Source organism: Populus trichocarpa, chromosome 19 (genome assembly GCF_000002775.5).
Source record: "Populus trichocarpa isolate Nisqually-1 chromosome 19, P.trichocarpa_v4.1, whole genome shotgun sequence".
Lineage (NCBI taxonomy): Eukaryota > Viridiplantae > Streptophyta > Magnoliopsida > Malpighiales > Salicaceae > Populus > Populus trichocarpa.
In genome coordinates, this window is record NC_037303.2 from 9,790,950 (window position 1) to 9,813,514 (window position 22,565).

Genomic DNA, 22,565 nt, shown 5'->3' on the forward strand with positions numbered 1-22,565 from the left:
TCAATCTCAAAAAAATTCTTAAGATTAGGTTGGTGTTTGATTTCATAAAAAAAAAAATTGATTTCATTGTTTAAAAAAGATTGAAAATGAGGGAACCAGAGTTAAAACAAAGAAATAATAAGAGTCCTTTCTTGAAAGAAAATGGTGTTATTGCCTTTTTGCTTAATTTTTCCTTGGGATGTTAAAAAAAATAGTCCCTATAGTTTTGCAATTAAATGATTTTATCTAAAACTTTATTTGATTTACATTTCAATCTTTGAGTTTAACAGAAGAAAGCAAGAGAGAGAGTCATTGGAAAATAATGAATGTGAGAGAAGGGTTAGTTGGTTGGATTTTGATGACAAAAATTGCCAAATTTTAGTGTTAAAGTGTTCCTATTTGCGGGAGGAGTTTTATTAAAGTGTTTTTAGGTTTCCAGGTTGTTGGGTCGATCGGGTTCGAGAGAAAGATTTTTTTTCCTGTTTGATTTTATGTTTTTTAACTAATTTTTAGGGTTTTTGAGGTTAGAAATTAGTTTTCTCTGTAGTGGTTAGAAACTAAGTTTACATATAATATGTCGTCTATTTCTTTAAAAAAAAAAAGAAACTTAGTGGACACATGTCATCCACCCAATTTAGAGAAAAAAAAATAACTCAAGTGTGGGCCCGAGCTTTTTTATATGGCTCGGGCATTCTAGAGCCCTCAAGTCTACGTACATGATAATTATATGTTCTACGGGCATTCTAGCCCAAGAGTAACTAATTTAGTTGGGTTTTGAGTTAATAATTAAATTTTTTTTCATGCTATAGGAATACACGTTGATAGCACATGAACATTCTTTTTTAACATTTAAAAAAACAAATTGTTTAACCTGTGAGGTAGCGGGAGCAATTATCTAGTTAAAACTATTAGTTGAGGCAGCATTGATGAATTTAGGAAAATTTTAGGGTAACATTGCTAAAATAAATAGTTGGGGGACCTATTTGAAGCTTCCCTCTTTTTTTCTTTTGTTGGGCCAGATATTCAATCCTTCAACTTGCCATAGCATATAAGTGTCTCCATTCCGTCTGATCTGATAGTCAAAGGGCAGGTGGTGGGTCTGAAGTATGTGCCTGCCTTGCTTCTTGAGCAAGTACATTTCACTGTGACCTGCACATACATTTTAATTCCATGGAACCACAAATTCTGGTTGGTCAACGTGTATCACTTTACTTCAGGTTTAATCACATGCACAGTATCACTAACCAAGAAAAAAAAAAAAAAAACTAAGGAGGCTATACAAGTCTAAGAAATTACTATTTTGATTTTCTAAGAAATTTTATTTGACCGGTTATTGGAGGTGGAACAATTTTTTCAATGAATCAAGGACATACATGTCTTTTCAACTTTTTTTTAAGCATAGCAGAAAGGTTAAATTATTTTTAAAACCAAGATTTAATTAATGAGAATACAAGAAATTTTTGTACATTCATCATAGTTTTTTTTAGTTATGTTTAAATAGGGTAATTTGATATTTTAATAAATTTAAATATTATTAAAAGATAATTGTGCATGCATTGCACACTTCAACGTATAGGTTGTGTTATCAAGCTCTTCGAGGGACGCCCGACAACCAAACTCTGACTCTAACTTATAGGAAGTCTTGGAAGTCCCATTCATCATTGGGCAACCTTTATGATCAATAGACCTCAAGTTTGGCAACAAAAATTTTTTTTTTTTTCTCTTTTCATTGATTTTCACGCCTCACCCTTCAAGTTTTCAAAATAGTCATTCAATTTATTTTTCCTTTAGATATGGTCCCTATTCTTTTTATTACTATTCTTTTTATTTAAAATAATTTATAAAATTGATTTTTTTTTAATTTTATCATCTTTCAATTATTTTATATGTCAAATTTGGTCTCTATTTTTTTATTATTTATTTTATTTGACATAATTTTACATTTTAAATTTGTTTTACGATTTTATCTCCTTCAAGCTTTTTTTATCAAACTTGATCCTCGTTATTTTGGTTGTTATTTTATTTTACTTTAGAAAATTTTTCCAATTCAGTTTTTTTTTTCTAATTTCATTATTCAACATTAAATTAGTTGGAATTGAGCTTTTTGATTGAGATTGAGTCTAGAACTTCACGGGTTGCAAGTTTGAGAGATTAATTCATATTTAGGATATTCGTTCAAGTTTGCTTCTTCTTTCTTTTTTTTTTCTTTTTTTTAAGCTCATGTTTTTTCAATTTCATTATTTATAATTTATTCAATTGGAGATTGAGCTACATTATTTTTTTTAATTTACTTTTTATAGGATTTTTTACTAATTTTAAAAATGACTCGGGTTATCATGAGTCTTTTTATTTGTTATTCTTTGTTAAGTTTAGCTTCTTTCAAAGAAATTTTGTTTTTGAATTAAATTAAATTAATTGGTTAAATATAAGCATAAGATACTCACTTCGTGATATATTTTTTTTGTTTGCTCTACAAGTTGTTGCTCTAACGGTGCATAAGGCCTTTTTCAGTATCGTCGTACAACCTTTCATAGTACCATTATAATTCTCTCGGTGAGCTCTTTTTTATAACGGGGCAGTGTCCATAACATAGTGATATTAAGCCTTCAACGACTTTTTATTTTGGTTTATTGGAAATTATGCTTCATTATTTTTTTCAATTTGCTTTCTACAGGGTTATCTCATCTCTATGACTATGGTCACATGTTTGGTGGGTTGACTCATGTTATTTTTTTTGTTTGCTTTCTATCAGGTTATCATAGTCTCATGACCCGGGTTATAGGTTTAATGGGTTAAATCAGGTTGACCTGAGTTATTTTTTTGTTAATTGAATTTTATTTTCAATTTCATCATTTAATATTGGGTTGATTAAGACTTGAGTTTCATAATTTATTTTAATTTTCTTTTTATAGAGTTATTCTATTCTCATTATTTGAGTCACAGTGTTTTTCAAATTAACTTGGATTGACTAGAGCTAAATTTTTTTTAAAAAAATTGATTTTTCTTTCAATTTAATCTTTTGATATTGAGTTGATTGAGAATTAAATATTATAACTTGTTTTGATTTGTTTTCTTTTGAGTTATCGTGGTCCTATGACCAGAGATGTGGATTTATTAGATTGATCTGGGTAGATTCAATATGTTATTATCTCAATATTTTTTTTTAAAAAAATATCTTGAATTTTTGACGAGTCAAACTAAGTTTTCTCCGGTTGTTTATATTGTCTTTGAACTCGTCAAGTTGATTGGATTATATCAAGTCAACCTTCACTCAATTTGTTTTACTAGAAACATATCTGTAATGTTTAAAATTTTTTCAAAAAATTTCATGCTAAATTTGTTTAACCCGCATAACCATTATTCAATTCTCTAATTACTAAAAGAAAAAAGTAGTTCTATACTATGAATGCGCCGTGTTTTCAAAAAATTAAAAAAAAAATTTTGCTAAAATTTAATATGGTTTGTATGTTTTAGATCGTTTTGATGTGCTGATATCAAAAATAATTTTTAAAAAATAAAAAAAATCATTGACATACATTTCAGTACAAAAAATTATTTAAAAAACAACCGCTACTATATTGGCAATCACTCTCATAGTTTGTCCATCGGACCTTTTCGATACTATGCATGTGGAACATTGTCTTATCACATAAACTGCCATGGTTTGACTTATTAGCAAGCTTGCAACTTACTATATGGCTGGTGGTATCTTCAGTTTTTTTTTTTTTTCAATATTATTTCAAATGAACGGTTTGTAATGGTATGCGTTGTTCCTAAATTGTCATCCTAACGTGTTGGGAAGCAGGACCTACCTTCAGCAGAAGACAAGAACATGGACCTAATCGTCTTCCCACAATAGCTACAACTCATGTAAAAATATGTGTTTTTTAAGACACAAAACTTGACTTCCCGAGGGATACCTTGTTTTGACCTTTGAAAAATGCCGTGGAGGCGTGTATATATATATATATTTTAATCCGGGATGTCTGAGCCAGCTTATGCGTACCACAACTAATCCCTGAATTTATTGAATACCTTGCAAGCCTAGTAGATAGATAAAATACCGTAAAAATAACATACACGCAAGCTAAGGCTCTAACCCAAATAATAAATACAAGAAAATCTTGCCTTTAAGGCTGAGCCAAAAGCCTCGGTGCCAGGCGTGTATATTCTTAATTTGAGATGTACAGATCAGATTGCTACTACTGATGCCGCAGAAAATGACATAAAATGTATGTTGCAAGCTTTACAATGACACTACTACTAGAAAGTACTAGCCTTGGTACCCGTGTTCATATGCTAAAATGGAGTAAAAAAAATACCAAAACGTTACGACAAATCTATAATCACTATAATTAATATTGAACTAACCTAAAATATAATGTTAATTTTATCAATAGATTATAAGATTTGAATAACCTGATAAAAAAATAAAAACAATTATAAATTTTTTAAAAAAAACTCGTGTTAGGTTTTCAAACTCATGACTTTAATTATTAGACCTGAAAAACTCAATCTAAAAAAACCATTAAGCTCAATTCTCAATCAGTCAAATATTGAAGGATGAAATTTAAAAAAGAATTTTAATTGTAAAAAAAATTAAAAAAATAACAATTAAAAAAATAATAATCAAAATAAAAATAAAAAATAAATCTTATATTTAATTGAAGGTTGGAATTGAAAAGAAAAATCAATTTAGTAAAAAGATAAAAAAAATTAAAAGAATGAGAGTCATCATTGAAATAAAAAAATAAATGTTTTAACTGAAGGGTGAAATTATAAAGAATAATATTTTTTTCAAAAATGCAAAGAAAAAAAATTAAAAATCAAAACAACAAGGATCAAATTAAAAAATATATATCATTAATTTGAATTGAAGGATGAAATTGAGTCACAGTAGAATCTCCTCTGCTTAAGAAATTTGGTGTTCCAGCATCTCCTTTGTAATTAAAAAAATACAATAATACAATTATGATGGGTAACTTAACTGATTAGATTTTGAGTTTGATTCCTAATAGTCACAAGTTTGAGTTTTTTTAGGACCACTAGAGGTTTACATGATTATTAATTTTAGGACTCTTGAGATTAGTCGAGGTGACTACAAACTGACTTAAATATCTATATTAATAAATAATAATAAAAAAAAAACAATGATGCAAAAGAAAGAAGAACGTTGGAGGGGTGCTAGGAACGGGAATTGTCTAGAGACTTGCCCATACTGTGAATTTCCTTGTAGCAGTTGCCCATGCTGTTAAAGCTGCTGGGGGTTTGCCCAAATGATAAAAATATTCAAAAGGGCAAAAAGAAAGGGAATCGTATCCTCCCTCCAAATTGAAATTGGCTTCGCTATTCTCTAGGTGAAATAAAGCCAGACAATAAAACGACACTGTTTTCTTTCTTTTTTTGTTTTTACCTGCTGTCTTTTTACCCTAGAGGGTCTGAGCTAGTGAATTGGTCAAAATGCACAGTCTGTCTGCTATGGTGCTATTGGCAGGAATTTCTTTTTCTTCGAGAAACATTGGTAAATTGGATCGGGGAATATATGGTTTTTAATGCTTTGTGATGGGGACCAATGATTGTCATTCTTTAATCATACACTTTCCAATATTTTCAATTTTGCCACAAGAAAAAATTATTGTTGCTTGATAATATTAATTTGTTAATAAAACTACTCATATTAACTAAATATCATACAGTACATCTAAAAAACTTTTTTAATGAATGTTTATTTGCTCGGTATCACAGTTCATTATATGTAACATTTTTTTTTCATTAAAATTTTTTCATTTTTAATTTCATTGTTTCATTTAATGTTCGATAATTCAAGGTTTTTGATAGAATTTCATCATTAGATTAGAAACCAATTTAATGAAATAGAGTTGAAATATATTGGAAAAAAAATAATTAAAAGTAAGAGAATTAAAATAAAAACAAAAAATTAATGTGCTTTCTCATTTGCGCATGAAAAACTTCATTTTCATCCAAAAAAAAATTAGAATCTATCAAAAGAATTTAAAAGAATAGGAGCTCAATTAAAATTTTTCAATCCCAAATAAAAAACCCTAAACGACGCGTTGTTTAAACCTAAAGAAGAGAAGGTGAGTTAATTTGTGAATTGAGCTTGACACAATGATATCCTATACAGAGTCACCAAGACTGTAATAATAGACCCCACTTAACGATTATAGAGAATCATTAATGAGAAATATGAAAGATACTATGAAGATTAGTTAATTTTTTTTATAAGTCAAGAGAAGTTCTTTGAAGAATCAAAGCAAGAGAAATTTCTCACAACACAATAATAATTACTGAAATCAAAGCTTGTAAGAAAAAAAATCAAATACAAGCTAAAAATTTTATTTATACTTGGTAAAAATATCATAAAAAATTCTGGAAAAATAGCAAAAGAGTTTTATATAAAATATAGAAAGGAATCCTAAATTAACTAAAAAACTACTACAATCTTGCATAGTAGCTTTTAAACCTTATCACAAGGCCTTTTCGTTGTCCGATTGATATAAAATTTAACCTAATAGAAACAAGGCCTTTGGAATCTTTTGGTAAAATCTCATCACGATCCAAAAGTTAAATTTAATATTATGCTTGTTAAAGTAACACCATGCATTTTAAAAAATAAAGTCTCTAACTATTGAAATTAATTAGCCCATGAAGTAGATGGACTAGACCCTTTTGTACATAGATTAAATTGACTAAGATCTGATTATCACTTATTGAAAATGTAGCCTTCTTAGGATTCACATTGGCTTACTTAAAAAAAGCCCATTAAATATATATTTAAGCTTATTTACCCTTGATATTGTAATTGGTCTAATTGGATCTTGTAATGGACTTTTGGTGTAGTCTTGATTGTATTTTTAATTCTCAATCAATTCAACATTGAGAGATGAAATTGAAAAAATAAATCAATTAGGAAAAAAGAGAAAAAACTTGAGTCAACCGAGTTGACTCGCTAAACTCGAGGTCTGGATCATGATACTGAGATAACCTTATAAAAAATAAAAATATTATGAAGCCCAACCCCTAGTAAATCTAATGTTGAAGGATGAAATTAAAATTGAAAAATCGATTAAAAATAAGATATAAAAAAATAACTTGAGTCAACTTGGGTTAACTAGCAAAACCCATGACTTGAATCATAAGACAAAGATAACCTCACATAAAGCAAATCAAGATAAATCATAAAGTTTGATTCCCAATCAACTTAATGTTAAAGGTTGGAATTGAAAAACAAAGTCAATTAAGAAAAGGAAAAAAATTCGAGTCAACCCATCAAACTCATAGTCCATGTCATGAGACTGAGATAATCTTATAAAAATTAAATTGAAAAATATCATGAAGTTCAATCTCCATAAACCTAATATTGAAAGGAGTTAAAATTAAAAAATTGATTAAAAAAGGACACAAAACAACGACTCGATTTAACTCGCTAAAGTCGCGACTCGAGTCATGAGACTGTGATGACCTCATATAAAACAAATCAAAATAAATCACAAAACTTAATTTCCAATCAATCCAATATTAAAGGATGAAATTACAAAAAAAATCAACTAGTAAAAAAAAAAAAAACTCAAGTCAACCAAATTAATTTATCAAATTCATGACTCGGGTCATCAGCTATCTAATACCATTCTCATATATGGAAATAGAATATAAGCTATCTAAGACCATTTCTTTTGATGTGCTCATTTAACCACTTGATTTTCTCACTTGTTTTTTACGGACATGCGCCAACCTTTTATCTTATAATTCAAACTTCTATACTAACTAACATGAAAAGAAGACAGGTGGTTGAGAACAAAAGGCTAAAGTACGCAAATGTTGACATGCGAGTACTAGCTAATGGACGAGATTTCTAACTGTGTTGGGCGCGTGACTCATGATAATTTGTGAGTCCTGAAATTACTATTAAAACCTGTCTCTATTTAATTTTACAAGTCAATTCTAAACTTGCTTGATTTAGAATTTAGATCAAACTTAAGAACAAATTAATTAACTTAATTAACCATTTTAGGTCGACTCGTGACGTGAGGTAAGGTAAAACCCAATCAACACCTAAATAAAACACTTATTTTAGAAAAATTAGTCAAAATAATGTCGTTTTGATCTTTATAGAAAAAATATTTGGATAAAAATAGGTTAATTTTTTTGATATATGACCTGGATCAGATTTTAAGACCATGATAATAATCACTTGTATTTTTATATGTTTTAGTTGGACAATTTTAGAATTAATAATTTTTTATAAGGATAAAGTAGGAATAAAAAATCATAAATATTGTCTTTAAAGATATATTTTTCTATTTTTTGTTTTAAAAATACAGAAATTTCAAAAATAAATTTATTTTTATATTTATTATTTTAATAGAACATGTTTGAATTTTAGGGTACATGTCCTTGCCTGAGGCCACAATTTTCTGAAATTTCCAAACTTGTTCCTATAATTCTTAAAGGGTTTCAAAATGTAAGGACTAACAAACAATCCATTCTTCTTGTTTTTCTACTATCCTTTCATGTCATCCTCCCTAATGCTATAATATCTATAAAAAAACCACTTGAAATCCAAAACAATAAAAAAATTCAGAAAAAAATTAAATTATAAAAGCATATAGTTGGCAGTAACATTGTTTTCGATGGTACTCGCGGAGAGTTTTTTTTAAAAATACCGAGAGTTTTTTTAAAAATGTTTGAAAATATGATAATAGTTGTTTTTCAAAGTATTTTTTATTTGGAAATATTAAAAGATAATATATTTTTAAAAAAATTATTTTGGCATAGTATATAAAATGATATAATAAAATAAAAAAAATTAATTTAAACTAAATAAAATTTTTAAAATAATTTATTTTTTTAAAAAGTATTTTTAAAACAAAAAAATAAATAGGTTGAATTAGAAATACAATGCTAACGAGCCCTGAGTGCAATACTAATGGACCAGATTTATTGTAAGCCCACGAAACCCCTCCCAAAACCCTATCGAAACCCGACCTCACTCTTGCCCCCGAAAACACAAAGCAAAATTACACAGGAAAAGAGAGAAGAAGCAAGAAGAAGCATGGGTTTGCAAAGAAAGCAAATAATATCATCAGCTCTTAGCAAGCACCTCTCTTTATCTCCTGTAAGCTCTTAAACATCAACCCCTTTTCAATTACTTGAAAAAATCTATGATCTCTGTTTTTAATTTTTCTCTAAATTTTAATTACTGCATGGATAATTGGTGATCAATAAATAAAGCATTTCACGATTCTTTAGAGTTTAGATAACTGCATGCTAATCTTTTCTTCTGGGTATTTAGAAAGGAAGGTTCCTGGCTTGGAATGGTAATTTTTGCTCCTTTTGATGCCCATTTCTTTTTTCTTGAATTTTGTTTTTTGCTGACACGTATTTTTGTTGCCCTTTTACTTCAAATAAACTCGTCAAGTTTTCTATATGATGTTTTGACTATGCATCCTATTATTTGTTTCAATTCTTATAAATTTGGTCAATTTTTCATCATATTTTCAGCATTGTTTGGTAATGGGTCTTGATAGGAACACTTTTCTTTTCTGAATGCTTGAAAATCAGATGTCTTGACATTGTTGAATTTGGGGGTTATTCTATTTGATAGTTACATACTTAACAGCTTAAAATACTTGATTAATGTAGGAAGCTCCTTCAGGTGACCTTGGAGAGTATGATATTAAGAGTTTGTACTTGAACATTTTGAAGTCATCAGGAAAAAGGTCCCCATCAAAAGAAAGTGAGGAGGTAAGGTTTCTTTGGTTTGTTACGAGTACCACAGCTGCGCTACCATGGGATGTTGCTCTTTGCCATGCTCGACTCTTAGGGGTCCCTGTTTGGTTTCTTGATCTAAAAAAGTAATTGCTGGTTATAGGTGATGAAATGGATAAGCTTTGCAGAGATTTTTCCAATAGATTCTCCGACATGCTTTGATGCTCTCAGTGGATTGAACAAAGACTTGGCTCTGAATTCTGTGCTTTTGGGCAATGGATTGACACCCTCTGAAGCTGATATTATAGTTTTTTCAGTAATACATTCATCTGTGGTATGCATTCTATTCCTTTCATGATAAATTATCCTTTCACATTTGTTGTTCCAGTCACTAATCATAAAGTTACTATATACAAATTTTATTTCCAGCATGGATTTTCATTTTTTCCTTCTCTGTTGTTGAAAACAATTTAAAACAACTTGGCATGGCAAACTTCAATGCTTTCATGAATCAGTCGCATCCTTTGTGCTTTGCTCAAAATTGCTTTGGTTGCCCTCTTTTTTGAATTTATTGCTTCTCAAATCTGAAGGGAGGAGGCTTCAAAATTCAGAGCGGCAGAGTCAAGAAATATATATATACATATATTTTTTTTCCCTGTACAAAAGTTTTATCATACGATAAATACTTTACCCACATGTTTGAAATTCTTCTGACTTTTGATTGGTTATTTATTGCTAGATAGGCCTTTCACATTTAGAGAGGGAAAAGTTGGTGCATGTAATGAGATGGATGGATTACATCCAGGTAAGACCATATTCATATTTTTAAACGTCATGGGAGTTGGGTGATGATGTGTATTAAAAGAAAATTTCTTAATTGCTATCTGTTGACATAGACGAACTATTGCTTAGGCACCAGTTAAGTGATGTAACTATTGAGAGCTGCTTTGTTTAGGTTACTATATTGTGTGTGATGAGCTTCTGTCTGATTTGATTGTCCCTGTCATGTTTGGCAGCATATTGATTCAAGTAACAGATATCTTGTGGCATGTAATTGACTTGGAGTGTCAAAGCCTCAAAGGCTTGCAGTTTGACTTTGACTACTCTTATCACTGTACATATATGTTTACCATCGAATAACTTTATGCTGAGGGGTCAAGTGGTTGGCTTTTGGTATGTGATTGAGAAACTAGAGCCAACTGATAGAAAGAACAGTGAATAGTTTTTGGGAAAATTGTTATTTCTTCTCAATTCTGTCAGAACTTGAATCTACATACCTGCACCTGGTAGCCATAGTTGTACAATCAAAGAAGAATAAACGGCTCTCAAATTTTTGTGTTTGTAAAATAAATTAGGTACTTAATTTCATGTTCAAAAAATGTTTAGTTAATTTATTTTATTTTTTTGCAGAACAAGGTAGACTTTGGGAAACTATTTGAAAAGGTTTTGCTAGAAAAGGGTGCATTCGAACTTCAGGTAGGTTATCTTGATATCAATATACATCATCTGTTCATTCTTTTTTTAAATGAAGGCAAGAAGGTTTAAGGTTGAAGATGAATTGATGTATGTGTGGTTTTGGGAATTTGATATTTTCTTTGTGCATCCCATGTCAAAAATTTTAGGAAAGGACAGCTTATTGATTCTAACATGTAAATTCATATTTTAAATGGAATTGTCCTGGGTCTTATTGCTGCCTTTGTTGTTTCAAAGGTTTTTTTTTTGTCTAATTTACTATGATTCTGTAATTTGTAGTTTTGTACACTAATGTGCCATTGATTGAGTTAGAGCATCTAGTGGCTTATTTCTCTGTGTTCTTGATTTAATTCTAGTTGCAGGGAATAAAAGGTGATGCTAAATCAGAAATAGATACAAATGCAAAAAAGACCGTGGAAAACACCAAGAACAAAGAAAAATCGGAAGCAGACCTAAGCATGAAGAAAAGTGATGTTGGGGTATGTCTTTCTTTTTCTAGCTTTCGCGCCCCCCCCCCCCTCTTCAATACCTGTTATTAATGTATTCAAAGTTTTCTTTCTCCTTAAGGCTGCAGTTTTACTGTTTTTCCCGTGCACAACTCTGTCCTGTCATTATGAAGAATCCTGCTGAGTAGCTTCATCATGACAGCAGGAAAAAAAATTAGAATTAAGAAAACGTGCAAAATCACAGTCTATTGAAGTCATAACTAGCATCTAAAATTCTACACAAGGGGTTTATTTGAACATACTTCCATGCTTGCATTGATGACACGTGTGCATGCTCTCTTTAAGTTTTAACAAACTCAGTGGCATGTGCTAGAGATTACTGAAAATTAGTGGAGAATTACCTGGCATTAGCAGTACTAAAGTTGGAGGAATGAGTTTCTTGGAGAAACAAAAGCTCTCCAAGTTTAGAATTTGAACAAAAATTGGGTTTTAATTAGTCGATTAACTTTTCTTACTTTCAAATTAGAATTTATCATTAACTTCGTTAGGTTTGATTTTTTTACACTGAAAATTAAGTCCCTAAACTTGTCATGGAATCTTGATAAAATATGTGATATAATTCCAAGATTTGGCTGCCATGTACTAGCTCAGGTCTGAACTGCTGAAAACTATCAGGATAAACACAAGAAATGTCAACTATGTGATAACAGCTCCAAAAGACTTTACTTAATCCCAGTTAATGTTTTCTTTCTTCACTGATAAATAAGGGATTTCATAGAGCTTCCCCACGTGTAAATTTTATATTTTACAGTTTTACTGGATGATGCCTGGTTTATTTATTCGAGCAATAGTATTTCTCAAGTTGCTTGGCAGTTGGCCTGGTGATAGCAGCTCATGACAAGCATAGAAAACTTAATGTATTGTACTATAGTTGACCTCCTGCATGACTTCTATTTCATTTTATTCCAAATTGACTTGTGTTGTACTGGTTAGATAACATTTTTATTCGAACTTTGCATTATTGTGAGTGAGTGCATGGGTGGTCAAACTTCAATAATTCCTAATAAGTGCTTTTGATATTTTATAATTCTTATTTAAAGGTCTTAAAATCTGCTTGGAGACGGCCCTAGCCTTCAATTTTTGTGCATATTGTTGTTGTTACTATTATTTTTAATCTTAGTGCAATTCTTGCTGAGTATCATGTTGGTGTTTTTGGAACTTATAGAATAAGTCTACTGGAAAAAAAGAATCTGCTCAAGAGAAGAAGAAACCATCTGAAACAGAAGCAGGTGAGAAAGACAAAGAACTAAGTGTCAGTTTACTGAATATACAAGTTGGCCTTATTCGCAAAGCATGGAAGCATCCCTCTGCTGACAGGTATGCTGACAGTTTCCTTTCTTTTAATCTCTGAGTTTGTACTTCATCATTTTTTTGAAGGAAAATGATCATGATATTTTTAATTTTTGATTAATGATTCAGTTTACTGGTTGAGGAGATAGATATTGGAGATGCTAAATTGAGGCAGGTAGTCAGTGGTTTGGCGAAGTTTTATAGTCCAGATGACTTGACGGTATGATGATTTGTCAAGTTTGATTTAAATAATGTCACTTCATTTTATTCTGCTCTTTGGATTGCTTTTATGAAGTTATGAAGTTTAGTTGCTAATGCATTCTTTGGTGTTTGTTTCATCTATAAAGAACCGCCGAGTTGTCTTGATTACAAATGTAAAACCTGGAAAGCTACGAGATGTGATGTCAGAAGGCCTGGTAACTTTTAATTTGACATTTTCATTTTAATCAATGCCTTTTATATTCTATGTTGAACCGGGTCCTCGCTTTTATTTCAAGAAGGATGAAAAGATTCTTCCTTTTCATTCCTGAAACTCTTTGCAAGAAAATAAAACTGGACAATATGGTTAGAGTATACTGTGTCTTGCTGGTAGAGCCATGCTATCTTAAATAACTGTACAATGGTCAGGTTGTTGTGTTGTGATTGTTTCATCTCAAATGAAAATTATTATACTCATCCAGCTTAAAAAATAGTCTTCTAATTGATCCACTTGTTCATCTTCAATTACATACAGCTTACAAATGGAAAGCAAAAACAAAATTTAAAAAATCTAATTGTTCAATCATGTCAGGATGCTTGTGATACCAGCTAAGTTTGTAAAATACTTTTGAACAAAGCAATATATCTAACTTCTATGGTACTTGCACTCTAATTGTGGAAAAATGCCAATTTTGAATTTGAAATGACTTGCTTCTGCTATTACATAACAATGTTGTTGAATCCTTAATCATGTTTATTTCTTTATGAATGCTTTTTTTTTTTTTTTTATGATCGAAGTGTTAGTTTATTCTGACGAGTTGCTTACAATGTCTATGTCTGTGCTTTGTCATTTCACTAGAATATCCCCTTTTTTTTAGATTGCAATGACTGAAGAGTGCAGTGATGTCCATATGCATTCTGTAATTCCTAATTTTTCAGGTCCTTTGTGCATCTAATGAGGATCACACCATTGTAGAGCCTTTGCTGCCTCCAGAAGGTGCCAAAGTTGGAGAACGTGTGTCATTCTTGGGGTATGTATTTAAAGATTACATGGAACCACATCATAATTGAACCATTTTGACACTTACTGCTTCGCTGTTTTGAATTATTTATGGGGAACAAGAATTTGTAGTTTACACTTTAGAAAATGCTATTTGGTTTTCAACACTAATTTTTTATCACATCCAAAAAAAAAAAAAAACGAAGAGGAAGAAGCTAAAACTAGCTAGTCCTGTAATGTTACCTATGCCCTTTGAATATATAGTTTGTTGTCACTACAATATACTGCTATGTAGATTTTACAAAGGTACTGTTGAATTGTCTTCTCATAATCGGCAATGCATCTTTTAGAGAGGCAAGGCACCTTTTCTTTTTCTTTTTCTTTTGATAATGAAAAACATTCTTTTTGTTGCAATGTTGCCACTTATGGCACTGCCACCATTTGGCATAAATGTGAATGGGAGCAGGCTTGTATAAGCCCACTTATAATCTGTAAATGTTGGAGAAACTTCATTTTCACAAATCAGTAGAGAGAAAATGAGGGGCACCGGCCATTGGTCTTGGAATTGTTTTGACTTTGGGCAGCCAAAGTGCTTTTAAATGACAAAGTGCTGTGCCATTATGATTCTCAAAATTAGGAATAGTGAACTGTGATGCCTGGTGTCTATACATGGCTTATATGCATGCATTTGGCTGCAATAATCATAGTGTAACCTTTATTTACAGCAAACATTTTTTTTGGGCTAGATCTTCTATTATTTTCTCTTGATTTACTTATTCAGAAATAAAAAATCTTCTACTGCAATAATGTTTTCCCATGTATAAATGTTAAATGTCTTCATGTAGGATTGACGGTAAGCCAGAAGATGTTCTTAACCCAAAAAAGAAGCAGTTAGAGAAAATAACACCGGTATGAGGTTCAGGCTTAAGTATTTTTTTGTTATAGGTTTATGTTCAGCAAGCATCCTCTTGATATGCACTTGCAGTTTAAATTCTTGATCATTTATTAGAATCATGGTTGTGAATTAGTCAGTTGGATGATGCAGTTCAGTTTGCTTTTGCCCATTTCAAACAGGTTCAATTAATTACATGATGTGATGCTTGATGCCCCCATATTTTTTTTGAAATACATGATATATTCATCAAACAATGAACATATGGAAAAAACACTATATTTCTAAAAAAGCATTTTCAATGGCAAAAGCAATTTCGAATAGTCAAATTGTTGATATGGCTCTCTGTTGAAATATAAGACATACCAATCATATTTTCTTTCCTGTGGATTTTGTAAAATGCTTTGCACCAGCAAGTCATTACTTTAGTCTCTAGCTTGTTTTTTGCTTTTATATGGTTTCTGAATCGCTAGAAGTTTCAAGTCAAGTTTTTGGGTTACCTTGAAAGAGCTGATTGGACAGTTCTGATGCATGGTTGTCATACCTAGCCATTAATGTTGTGATCATCAGTTGTGCAATTATTGTCTTTCCTTAAAGTTTGTTATAGGAATCCTAAGAGTCATTATTTGATCATCGGTGTTTCATGGGCGCAGAATCTTTTCTCGGATGATAAGGGTGTGGCCACATTTAAGGGAATACCATTTATGACATCTGGTGGGCCGTGTACATCATCCATTCCGAAGGCAAGCATCAAATGATTCCAATGATCAATTGGACCTTAAAAACGCCATGCGGCTTACCACTTTGAGGTTCATATTCCAACTTTACATGAGAAGATACATATGTAAACTGTCATTCAGTTGTATTTTGAAAATATTTAACGAAGTCTTGTTTTAATCAGTTTGTTGACTGTTGTATTAAGTTAAATTTTGTTGTCTTGACTCATTAATGATGAATATATCGTGTCAATTGATGAATATGCTGCTATTTTTGTGGCATAATGAGCAATCCGTTTTAAATCTTTTCCAGTATTCCTACAGGGAATCCTATATCCTGCTCTGATCGTTCTCAGAAATTATGTAATCTCCTTCCTTCTCTTTTGTGCAGTACATTGTACTGGACGCATTCTAGAAATGGCCAACCATTCTTGATAGCTCATCAAGTCCCCTTTCCCAATTTGCTCCATCCATGACAATGGATTCGAGAAGACAGAGGCCACATGCAAATCTGTGTTGCAGATTGGCTGGCCAATGTGCCCATTACCATGCATGCAGGGAACGGCCACCACACCAGTGGGCACACACACTAGTTCACTTATTTATTGTTATGGGTTTTCTTAAGATAACTCCGTTCGAGGCAGTATATTTCCTCATTCACTCCAAAAAAAAAAAAAAACCCTGTTGCATGCTCACACGCTAGAGCTTTGCAAGCAATAAAAAAATCCTTTATATATATATATATATATATATATATATATATATATATATATATATATATATATATATATAGAATGCAAGATCGTTTCGGATTTCAATTTGAAGATGCTTGCTCCATTTTCCCTTTATCTCAGGCATTTCTGAATTGGAAGTAAATCTTGCATTTGTGACTGTAAATCGTGCATGCGAAGCTCAGGGCCAGTTATCTCATATCACTCTCACAAAAAATCTTTAGTCCAGGACGTTTGAGAACGCAGGAAATCTTTAGTCTCACTGCATCTGTGAATTATATCATATCTAATATATGAATCATAATGGATTTATTCGGATGATGGTCATGTCAATCCAAATAATGCTGTTTGTTCTGCCCAGCAGGCCCTACGTGGGTCTCACGCTACATGGCTTGGATCCAATGCCGCAAGCCTCGAGGACATCCCTTGTTCTCAATTCCTTGCAAGACGTTTGAGTGCTTAAAGACGTGTAATAGAATCTTAGCAGAGAAGCATCATCTGATGTTGTTGCCAGAAATCATCGAGTATTGAATGGCCAAGAAAGGGAGAGGGCTCGTATACATAATTATGGCAATTGAGAGAAGGAAAGGAAAGGAAAGAAAACGTGCATGGCTTGGCGATAAAAGGAAAGGCCACTCAAGCGGGGGGTGTGTTAGCTAGGAACTGGCTGTGAAATCACAGATATGTGATTTATTTTGTTTGTCTTTGGGCACCAAAACAGAGAGAGAGAGAGGGAGGGAATCGCATTGGATTTTGTTGTTAATAACACTAATCCTTAATCAACAAAGGCTCCGGCTCTCCATAATCCTGAATTGTCCATGATCAGACTACAAAGATTCTGTACTCCTAAAAACAAATTTTAAAAAATTGGCCACATATTTTATAGTCCAAAATGATTATTCTCCAAATCTGTCCAGTTGTGAGATGGAGATTTTATATGGTCAAGAAATTGGATCTTCCAGGTAAAGCTTTGATCGTGTTAACCAATCCGAAAATCATTTCATATCATTTAGGATCATTAGTATTATACTTTCTGTAGATCTTATGGTAACAAAATCAATGTGTCAAATTTTTCTTACAAAAAAATAGAAGGAAAAAAAAGAGATAAAGTAACCAACGACGAGTGGCTGAGATGGTAAAGTGGATGCGGGCTAAGAGACCCTACGTGGTCTCTAATTTGACTTTCTTTACCTTCTAATATTGATGGTCACGGATCACGGATCACGGATCGTATAGTGTAAGTCTTGTTTTGCAAATTTTATTTAAGATGTAGAGATCTAGTTTAGTGCGTGTAAACTGACTTAAGATATATATATATAAAGAAAATGATTAACCTAAAAAAATCTTATAATAAAAACACAATCATGGGACATAATTTCTCTAGCCCCCATCGAAATGAAAGAAATTAAGTGGGGAGGTGTAATTTCGTAATGTGGTATAACCTAGCCATTGCTTGAAAGGATAGCATGATAATTAATTAGGTGTCCATGTTCATGGTAGGTGAATGCTAATTTTAGCTAACAAAGAAGCTTCATATATTTTGCAAAAAAAAAGTACTGTAGACTCTAGTATTTAATTTTAAGTCGAATATCAAGATTCAAATCTGCCCTTAATTATTACCTCAACAGTGCCATGAAATACTTTAAAGAAAGTCAAGAGTAATTACACAAAAATTATGGCAATGTGTCCAATGTTGATTTCAATCTTGTTAAGTTAGGCGGTCCAAAATCCATGAAATGCCCGCAGGCAGCTGCAAGGCGAGGCAAAGAAGATCTTGCAGAGAGGATACGAACACAGATACTGATACTGATTATATAAAAGACTGTAAGAGAAGTGAATCAGTGATGGTGTGATATGGTTGGGTAGGATGATGGAGACTGACTGAATCAAATCCATAGGAACCCGAAAAGGATCACGAAATATCTGTGATCTACTTTGATATTATCCCCCCACCCTCTTGCTGTGAATATTTAGTCCTCCTTTTTTTTCTCTCTGTAACATTTTGTCTCTCGAGTCTACTCACCTAACAACATATTTCACATTCACTGTGTTGTCGGCTTCTCATTCTCACTATAAATACGCATCATAAAACGTTCATACAACTCCTGTGAGTTTGTTTCCTTTGTGTTTTAATTGTAAGACTTTGTTGGAAAATAAAGGGTCTGTGTTCTTTAGCCTCTGTGTTAGTTATTTGCTGCAAGCAAAGCTTTTATTACAGTTTCAGTTATTCGTACACAGGCCTCCCTCTTGCTCTACCTTGGGGGGAGAATATGGATGGTGGTGGTGGGTCAAGGGAGAATGTGATGGTGGGGGGAGCATATACGGAAGAACCCCATGTTTTAGCTGTTGATGACAGTCTCGTTGATCGAAAACTGGTGGAAAGACTGCTCAAGAACTCTTCCTGCAAGGGTAAAACCAATCTCACTTGTCTTTCCATTTTCTTTGCCTTTACTTCAGACAAGAAGAACATGTAGATTGACAATGGCGGAGTTATAAACACATGCTCAAGAACTAATTTGATTTGCTGCAGTGACTACTGCGGAGAATGGGCTGAGGGCGTTGGAGTATTTGGGCTTGGGAGATGAGAAAAGGACTTCCTTGGAGGATAATGTAAGTTGTTCATGTCATAATCAATTGCATGCACTTGAGCTGAAACGAAGACAAACAGTAATGGCTGTCTTCATGTTTGATTATCCACACTACAGGTCTCAAAGGTGAATTTAATAATTACAGATTATTGCATGCCAGGAATGACAGGGTATGAGCTACTCAAGAAAATAAAGGTATCCTTATCGTTTTTGTTTTTGTTTTTGGTGCCCAGTCAGGTCCATTATGCTGACCACATATTAACACGTCTCCCTGTCACAAACAGGAATCGTCAATGCTGAAGGAGATTCCTGTTGTGATTATGTCTTCTGAGAATATCCCAACCCGTATTAACAAGTAAGAGATTGCTATTTCTGATGAACATGTTGTGCAAGCTTTTATTTTTCACCCCTCGCTCACTCTAAGTGATTCACTGCGCAAAACAGGTGCTTAGAGGAAGGAGCACAGATGTTCATGCTAAAGCCCCTCAAACAATCAGATGTGGTGAAATTGAGATGTAATTTGATGAACTGCAGAAGTTAATTATTATGTTCATGGTGGGTTTTTTTAAGAACATTAGTGATCAATATTACCAGAGGAATGAAGCCAGACAATGAACAATCCTCCGCAGTCCACATTTTGTTATCACTAGATGAACTTGGTTTAAGCTAAACCAAATCGATTTTGATTTTGTTCTTGAGTTAAAATGACTTCAATGACTTCCTTGCTGCATTTATGGCTTTTACATTTCTGTTTTTCAGGCAGGTGTTGAGCTTTGACCTTTCTGAATGATTAAATAATGGCCTGCTTTTTAGTTCACTTCTGGGCCTTGCACCCATCCCAAGAAATTTTGTTACCCATATCCATCTTTGAATCTACATATCCTTCTAAACTGATGCTCTTGGAGAAAACCTAAGGCGCCACTTGTGCTATGAATCATATATATATATATATATATATATATATATATATATATATATATATATCTAAAAAATCCAACATGGTCATAATTCACTTCTGTGTTGATTACTCTGTTTCTGATTTTCCCTGACTACCAAAGGCAAATTTTGGCAATGATAAGTGTAGCATAAGCTTGATGTTTACAGAATCAAATCAGAGATGGCCTTAACCAAAGATTTTAATAGAATTCCCTGGTTACCAGGCAGCTCTGCCTGGCCTTGATCCGCAAAAACATGTATGCTTACAAAGTCAACATGAATTTTCAATCCAATAATTGATTAACTTATTCTATCAGTTGAGACAAAAATGCTGCAATGAATGAGTAACAGCTCTCCAAATCCATAAAGAGCCGGATGATACCAATTATATAAAGCATAGAACCTTCCCTAGTAACTTTGATTCCTCGCAACCCCAAGTGTTCAGCTTCCCCAGATTCAACCGATCTCTTATACAACCTCCAAACCTTTTCCTTTTCTTCTCTTTCTCCTTCATGTCTCTATCAAGACAATAAGCATATAGGACTGTGCAAGTACTGAAGCCAAAAATCAAGGCAGCTTGATCATAAGATCCTTGCATAAATAAATACACCAAAGAATCATATAACAACTTCTTTTCTTCATTAATATGGTACAAACTCAAAAACTCGTGATTGGACCAAACCTTAAAAAAAAAGAAAATGAAACAAAATTCAGAAGGAATGAAAATGCTTGTGATGGTCATGCTGATGTCTGTGGTCATCCAATCGAAAGCACTGCATGATAGGGTAACAGCTTACAAACAGGCATCTCCCAATCCTTCTAGCTATTGATGACACTGCAAAACAAGGGCAACAACGAGATGCCATGCATTTAGGTTTGCCATAACTTCTCCTCTTCTTTTGCTGACCGTGAATATTACCGCCCTTTACTTTGTTCTTCATATCGTGATCACCTAAAACATTAAAGAACCAGCGAAGAATCAGGTCTTACGAAAGATAACAAGAGAACTGACTAGAAAGGGACAAGAACATGCTCTAGTTAAAGAGCAGTTCATGTTTCGTACCCTGATGATCGTGCATGACGATGGTTTTGGCTCTGATGGATGGAAATTATCGATGGCTGAGATCGAAATGACAACAAAGTATATGCATAGAAAGAATGAAGAGAGAACAAGGATGGAAGAGAGGGAGTAATTGTATTTAATGAAAGAGCAAGTTGCTGTTTTGTTAGTGGTGGGTGGCAATGGAGAATATTCGCGAGGATGGGAGTGCTTTTCTCGTAAAGACAGCAGAGCTTCGAGGGTTGAATGAAAACTTTGCCATACGCGTGGAAAACGTATCATTTGCGTGTTCCTGTTAGTGTGTCGAGTGCCCAATTAAAACTTGTCTTTGATGCTGTCCTTCTTCTCGAGTTACAATTCAATAATCTCGACCAATCTAACTTGCTAAGCATCATTATGTTTATATAATCATTAATTTTAAAATTCATAAAATTAATTAAAATATATCTATATTAATCGAAAAAAAATTATGCTTTATACTTTATTGTGAGATGTTCTACACACTTTACAATAGCTTATTTACCTTTTCTTTTATTATTTTTTAATTTTTTTTACCTTTAGTTTTTTCCTTTTTTTCTCAATATTTTAGAGCTTAAATTATTGTTTTTTATAGAGAGATTTTGACTTTCATCGCCTTGTGTTTGTGGATCTTGTTTACAAATACAACTAAATAAATGGTGTTATTAGAATTATATAAAACTGATTGCAATTAATTTGTTTACATCAAGAAAAAATAATAAAATTTTAAAAATAAAAAATCGATCCTCAACAACAATAATTTTTCATCCAAATCATATTATAAGTGACTAAATAAGTAAATATTACTAAAAAAAATTGTTTAATTGTTGTTTATGCTATTTTATTGAAGCATGCTAGTATTATTTTAAGACTTCAATTTGATATTATATTTGTTAGAATAATTTTGTAATCTGAGTTTCATTTACATGCATTTTTCTTATAATTAAACTAAATAAAAAACTAATCTGAATTGCTTTAAGTTCTTTATTTAGATCACTACGCAACTCAGTATAGTAATGACATAAAATATTGGAAGATTGATTGTAGGAGTTTAATACCATGCATACATTTCAGTTTAAAAGATGGAAAAACCTTAAAAAAACCCTCAATTTATAGGGACAAACTTGACCTAGTCCCCAGAGATCCCTAGTATACTAATAGATTAATCAATCGGATAGTTTATTAGTTTTAATCAACAAAATCATCAAGTAATCAAATAAAACTCTTTGCTTTATTAAAAACTATATGAATTTAATAAAATTTCTCTAATCATATGTTCGAAGCTGGGATATTAAGTAATTCAATGGTTTGTAAATAGAAAAGAAAAATTGCATGAGTTTCAAGCATCTAGTTAGCATTTTTAATTGAAACATATTGAAAATTCATTTATATCTTTGAGATCTAATTGAGATAAAAATAAGTTGAGACCTAATCTAGGTTGGTAATAAA

The 22,565-nt window shown here is 32.1% G+C and overlaps 2 protein-coding genes and 1 long non-coding RNA gene across 6 annotated transcripts; 2 read left to right on the forward strand and 1 right to left on the reverse strand.

Annotated features, from left to right (window-relative positions):
• The first annotated feature begins 8,949 nt into the window (after positions 1-8,949).
• Positions 8,950-16,445, forward strand: LOC7455238 (uncharacterized). Of its 3 annotated transcripts, XR_002979225.2 has the most exons (13): positions 8,950-9,115; positions 9,643-9,744; positions 9,872-10,042; positions 10,448-10,513; positions 11,119-11,184; positions 11,538-11,660; positions 12,853-13,004; positions 13,107-13,197; positions 13,325-13,393; positions 14,115-14,206; positions 15,021-15,084; positions 15,721-15,876; positions 16,175-16,445. XR_002979225.2 is itself a non-coding variant. In XM_024590894.2 (12 exons), the coding sequence occupies exons 1-12, from the start codon at positions 9,053-9,055 to the stop codon at positions 15,823-15,825; spliced, it is 1,164 nt and encodes a 387-aa protein (XP_024446662.1). In that variant the 5' UTR covers positions 8,950-9,052; the 3' UTR covers positions 15,826-16,044. The 3 variants fall into 3 exon arrangements, 2 of the variants coding, with proteins under 2 accessions (XP_024446662.1, XP_024446663.1); XM_024590894.2 differs by lacking the exon at positions 16,175-16,445 and having other exon boundaries at positions 15,721-16,044; XM_024590895.2 differs by lacking the exon at positions 16,175-16,445 and having other exon boundaries at positions 11,544-11,660; positions 15,721-16,044.
• A 1,619-nt stretch (positions 16,446-18,064) lies between these two features.
• Positions 18,065-20,073, forward strand: LOC7459242 (two-component response regulator ARR17). Of its 2 annotated transcripts, XM_024591067.2 has the most exons (6): positions 18,065-18,674; positions 18,753-18,923; positions 19,045-19,124; positions 19,220-19,297; positions 19,387-19,457; positions 19,547-20,073. In XM_024591067.2, the coding sequence occupies exons 2-6, from the start codon at positions 18,785-18,787 to the stop codon at positions 19,641-19,643; spliced, it is 465 nt and encodes a 154-aa protein (XP_024446835.1). In that variant the 5' UTR covers positions 18,065-18,674; positions 18,753-18,784; the 3' UTR covers positions 19,644-20,073. The 2 variants fall into 2 exon arrangements, with proteins under 2 accessions (XP_024446835.1, XP_002325489.1); XM_002325453.4 differs by having other exon boundaries at positions 18,065-18,923.
• A 582-nt stretch (positions 20,074-20,655) lies between these two features.
• LOC18108325 (uncharacterized) lies at positions 20,656-21,414 on the reverse strand. Its single transcript, XR_002979287.2, has 2 exons — positions 21,102-21,414; positions 20,656-20,990 (listed from the first exon to the last, which is right to left on the reverse strand). It is a non-coding gene; the product is annotated as an uncharacterized LOC18108325 (long non-coding RNA).
• Positions 21,415-22,565: the final 1,151 nt, after the last annotated feature.

What these genes read in the sequence shown, in the direction of transcription:
- LOC7459242 (XM_002325453.4), top strand. Translation starts at nt 18,785, where the DNA reads ATGGATGGTGGTGGTGGGTCAAGGGAGAATGTGATGGTGGGGGGAGCA. An exon ending in GGACTTCCTTGGAGGATAAT is followed by an intron (nt 19,125 to 19,219) that starts GTAAGTTGTTCA and finishes TCCACACTACAG; the next exon opens with GTCTCAAAGGTGAATTTAAT. An exon ending in AGCTACTCAAGAAAATAAAG is followed by an intron (nt 19,298 to 19,386) that starts GTATCCTTATCG and finishes TGTCACAAACAG; the next exon opens with GAATCGTCAATGCTGAAGGA.
- LOC7455238 (XM_024590894.2), top strand. Translation starts at nt 9,053, where the DNA reads ATGGGTTTGCAAAGAAAGCAAATAATATCATCAGCTCTTAGCAAGCAC. An exon ending in TGAAGAAAAGTGATGTTGGG is followed by an intron (nt 11,661 to 12,852) that starts GTATGTCTTTCT and finishes TGGAACTTATAG; the next exon opens with AATAAGTCTACTGGAAAAAA. An exon ending in GAACGTGTGTCATTCTTGGG is followed by an intron (nt 14,207 to 15,020) that starts GTATGTATTTAA and finishes GTCTTCATGTAG; the next exon opens with GATTGACGGTAAGCCAGAAG.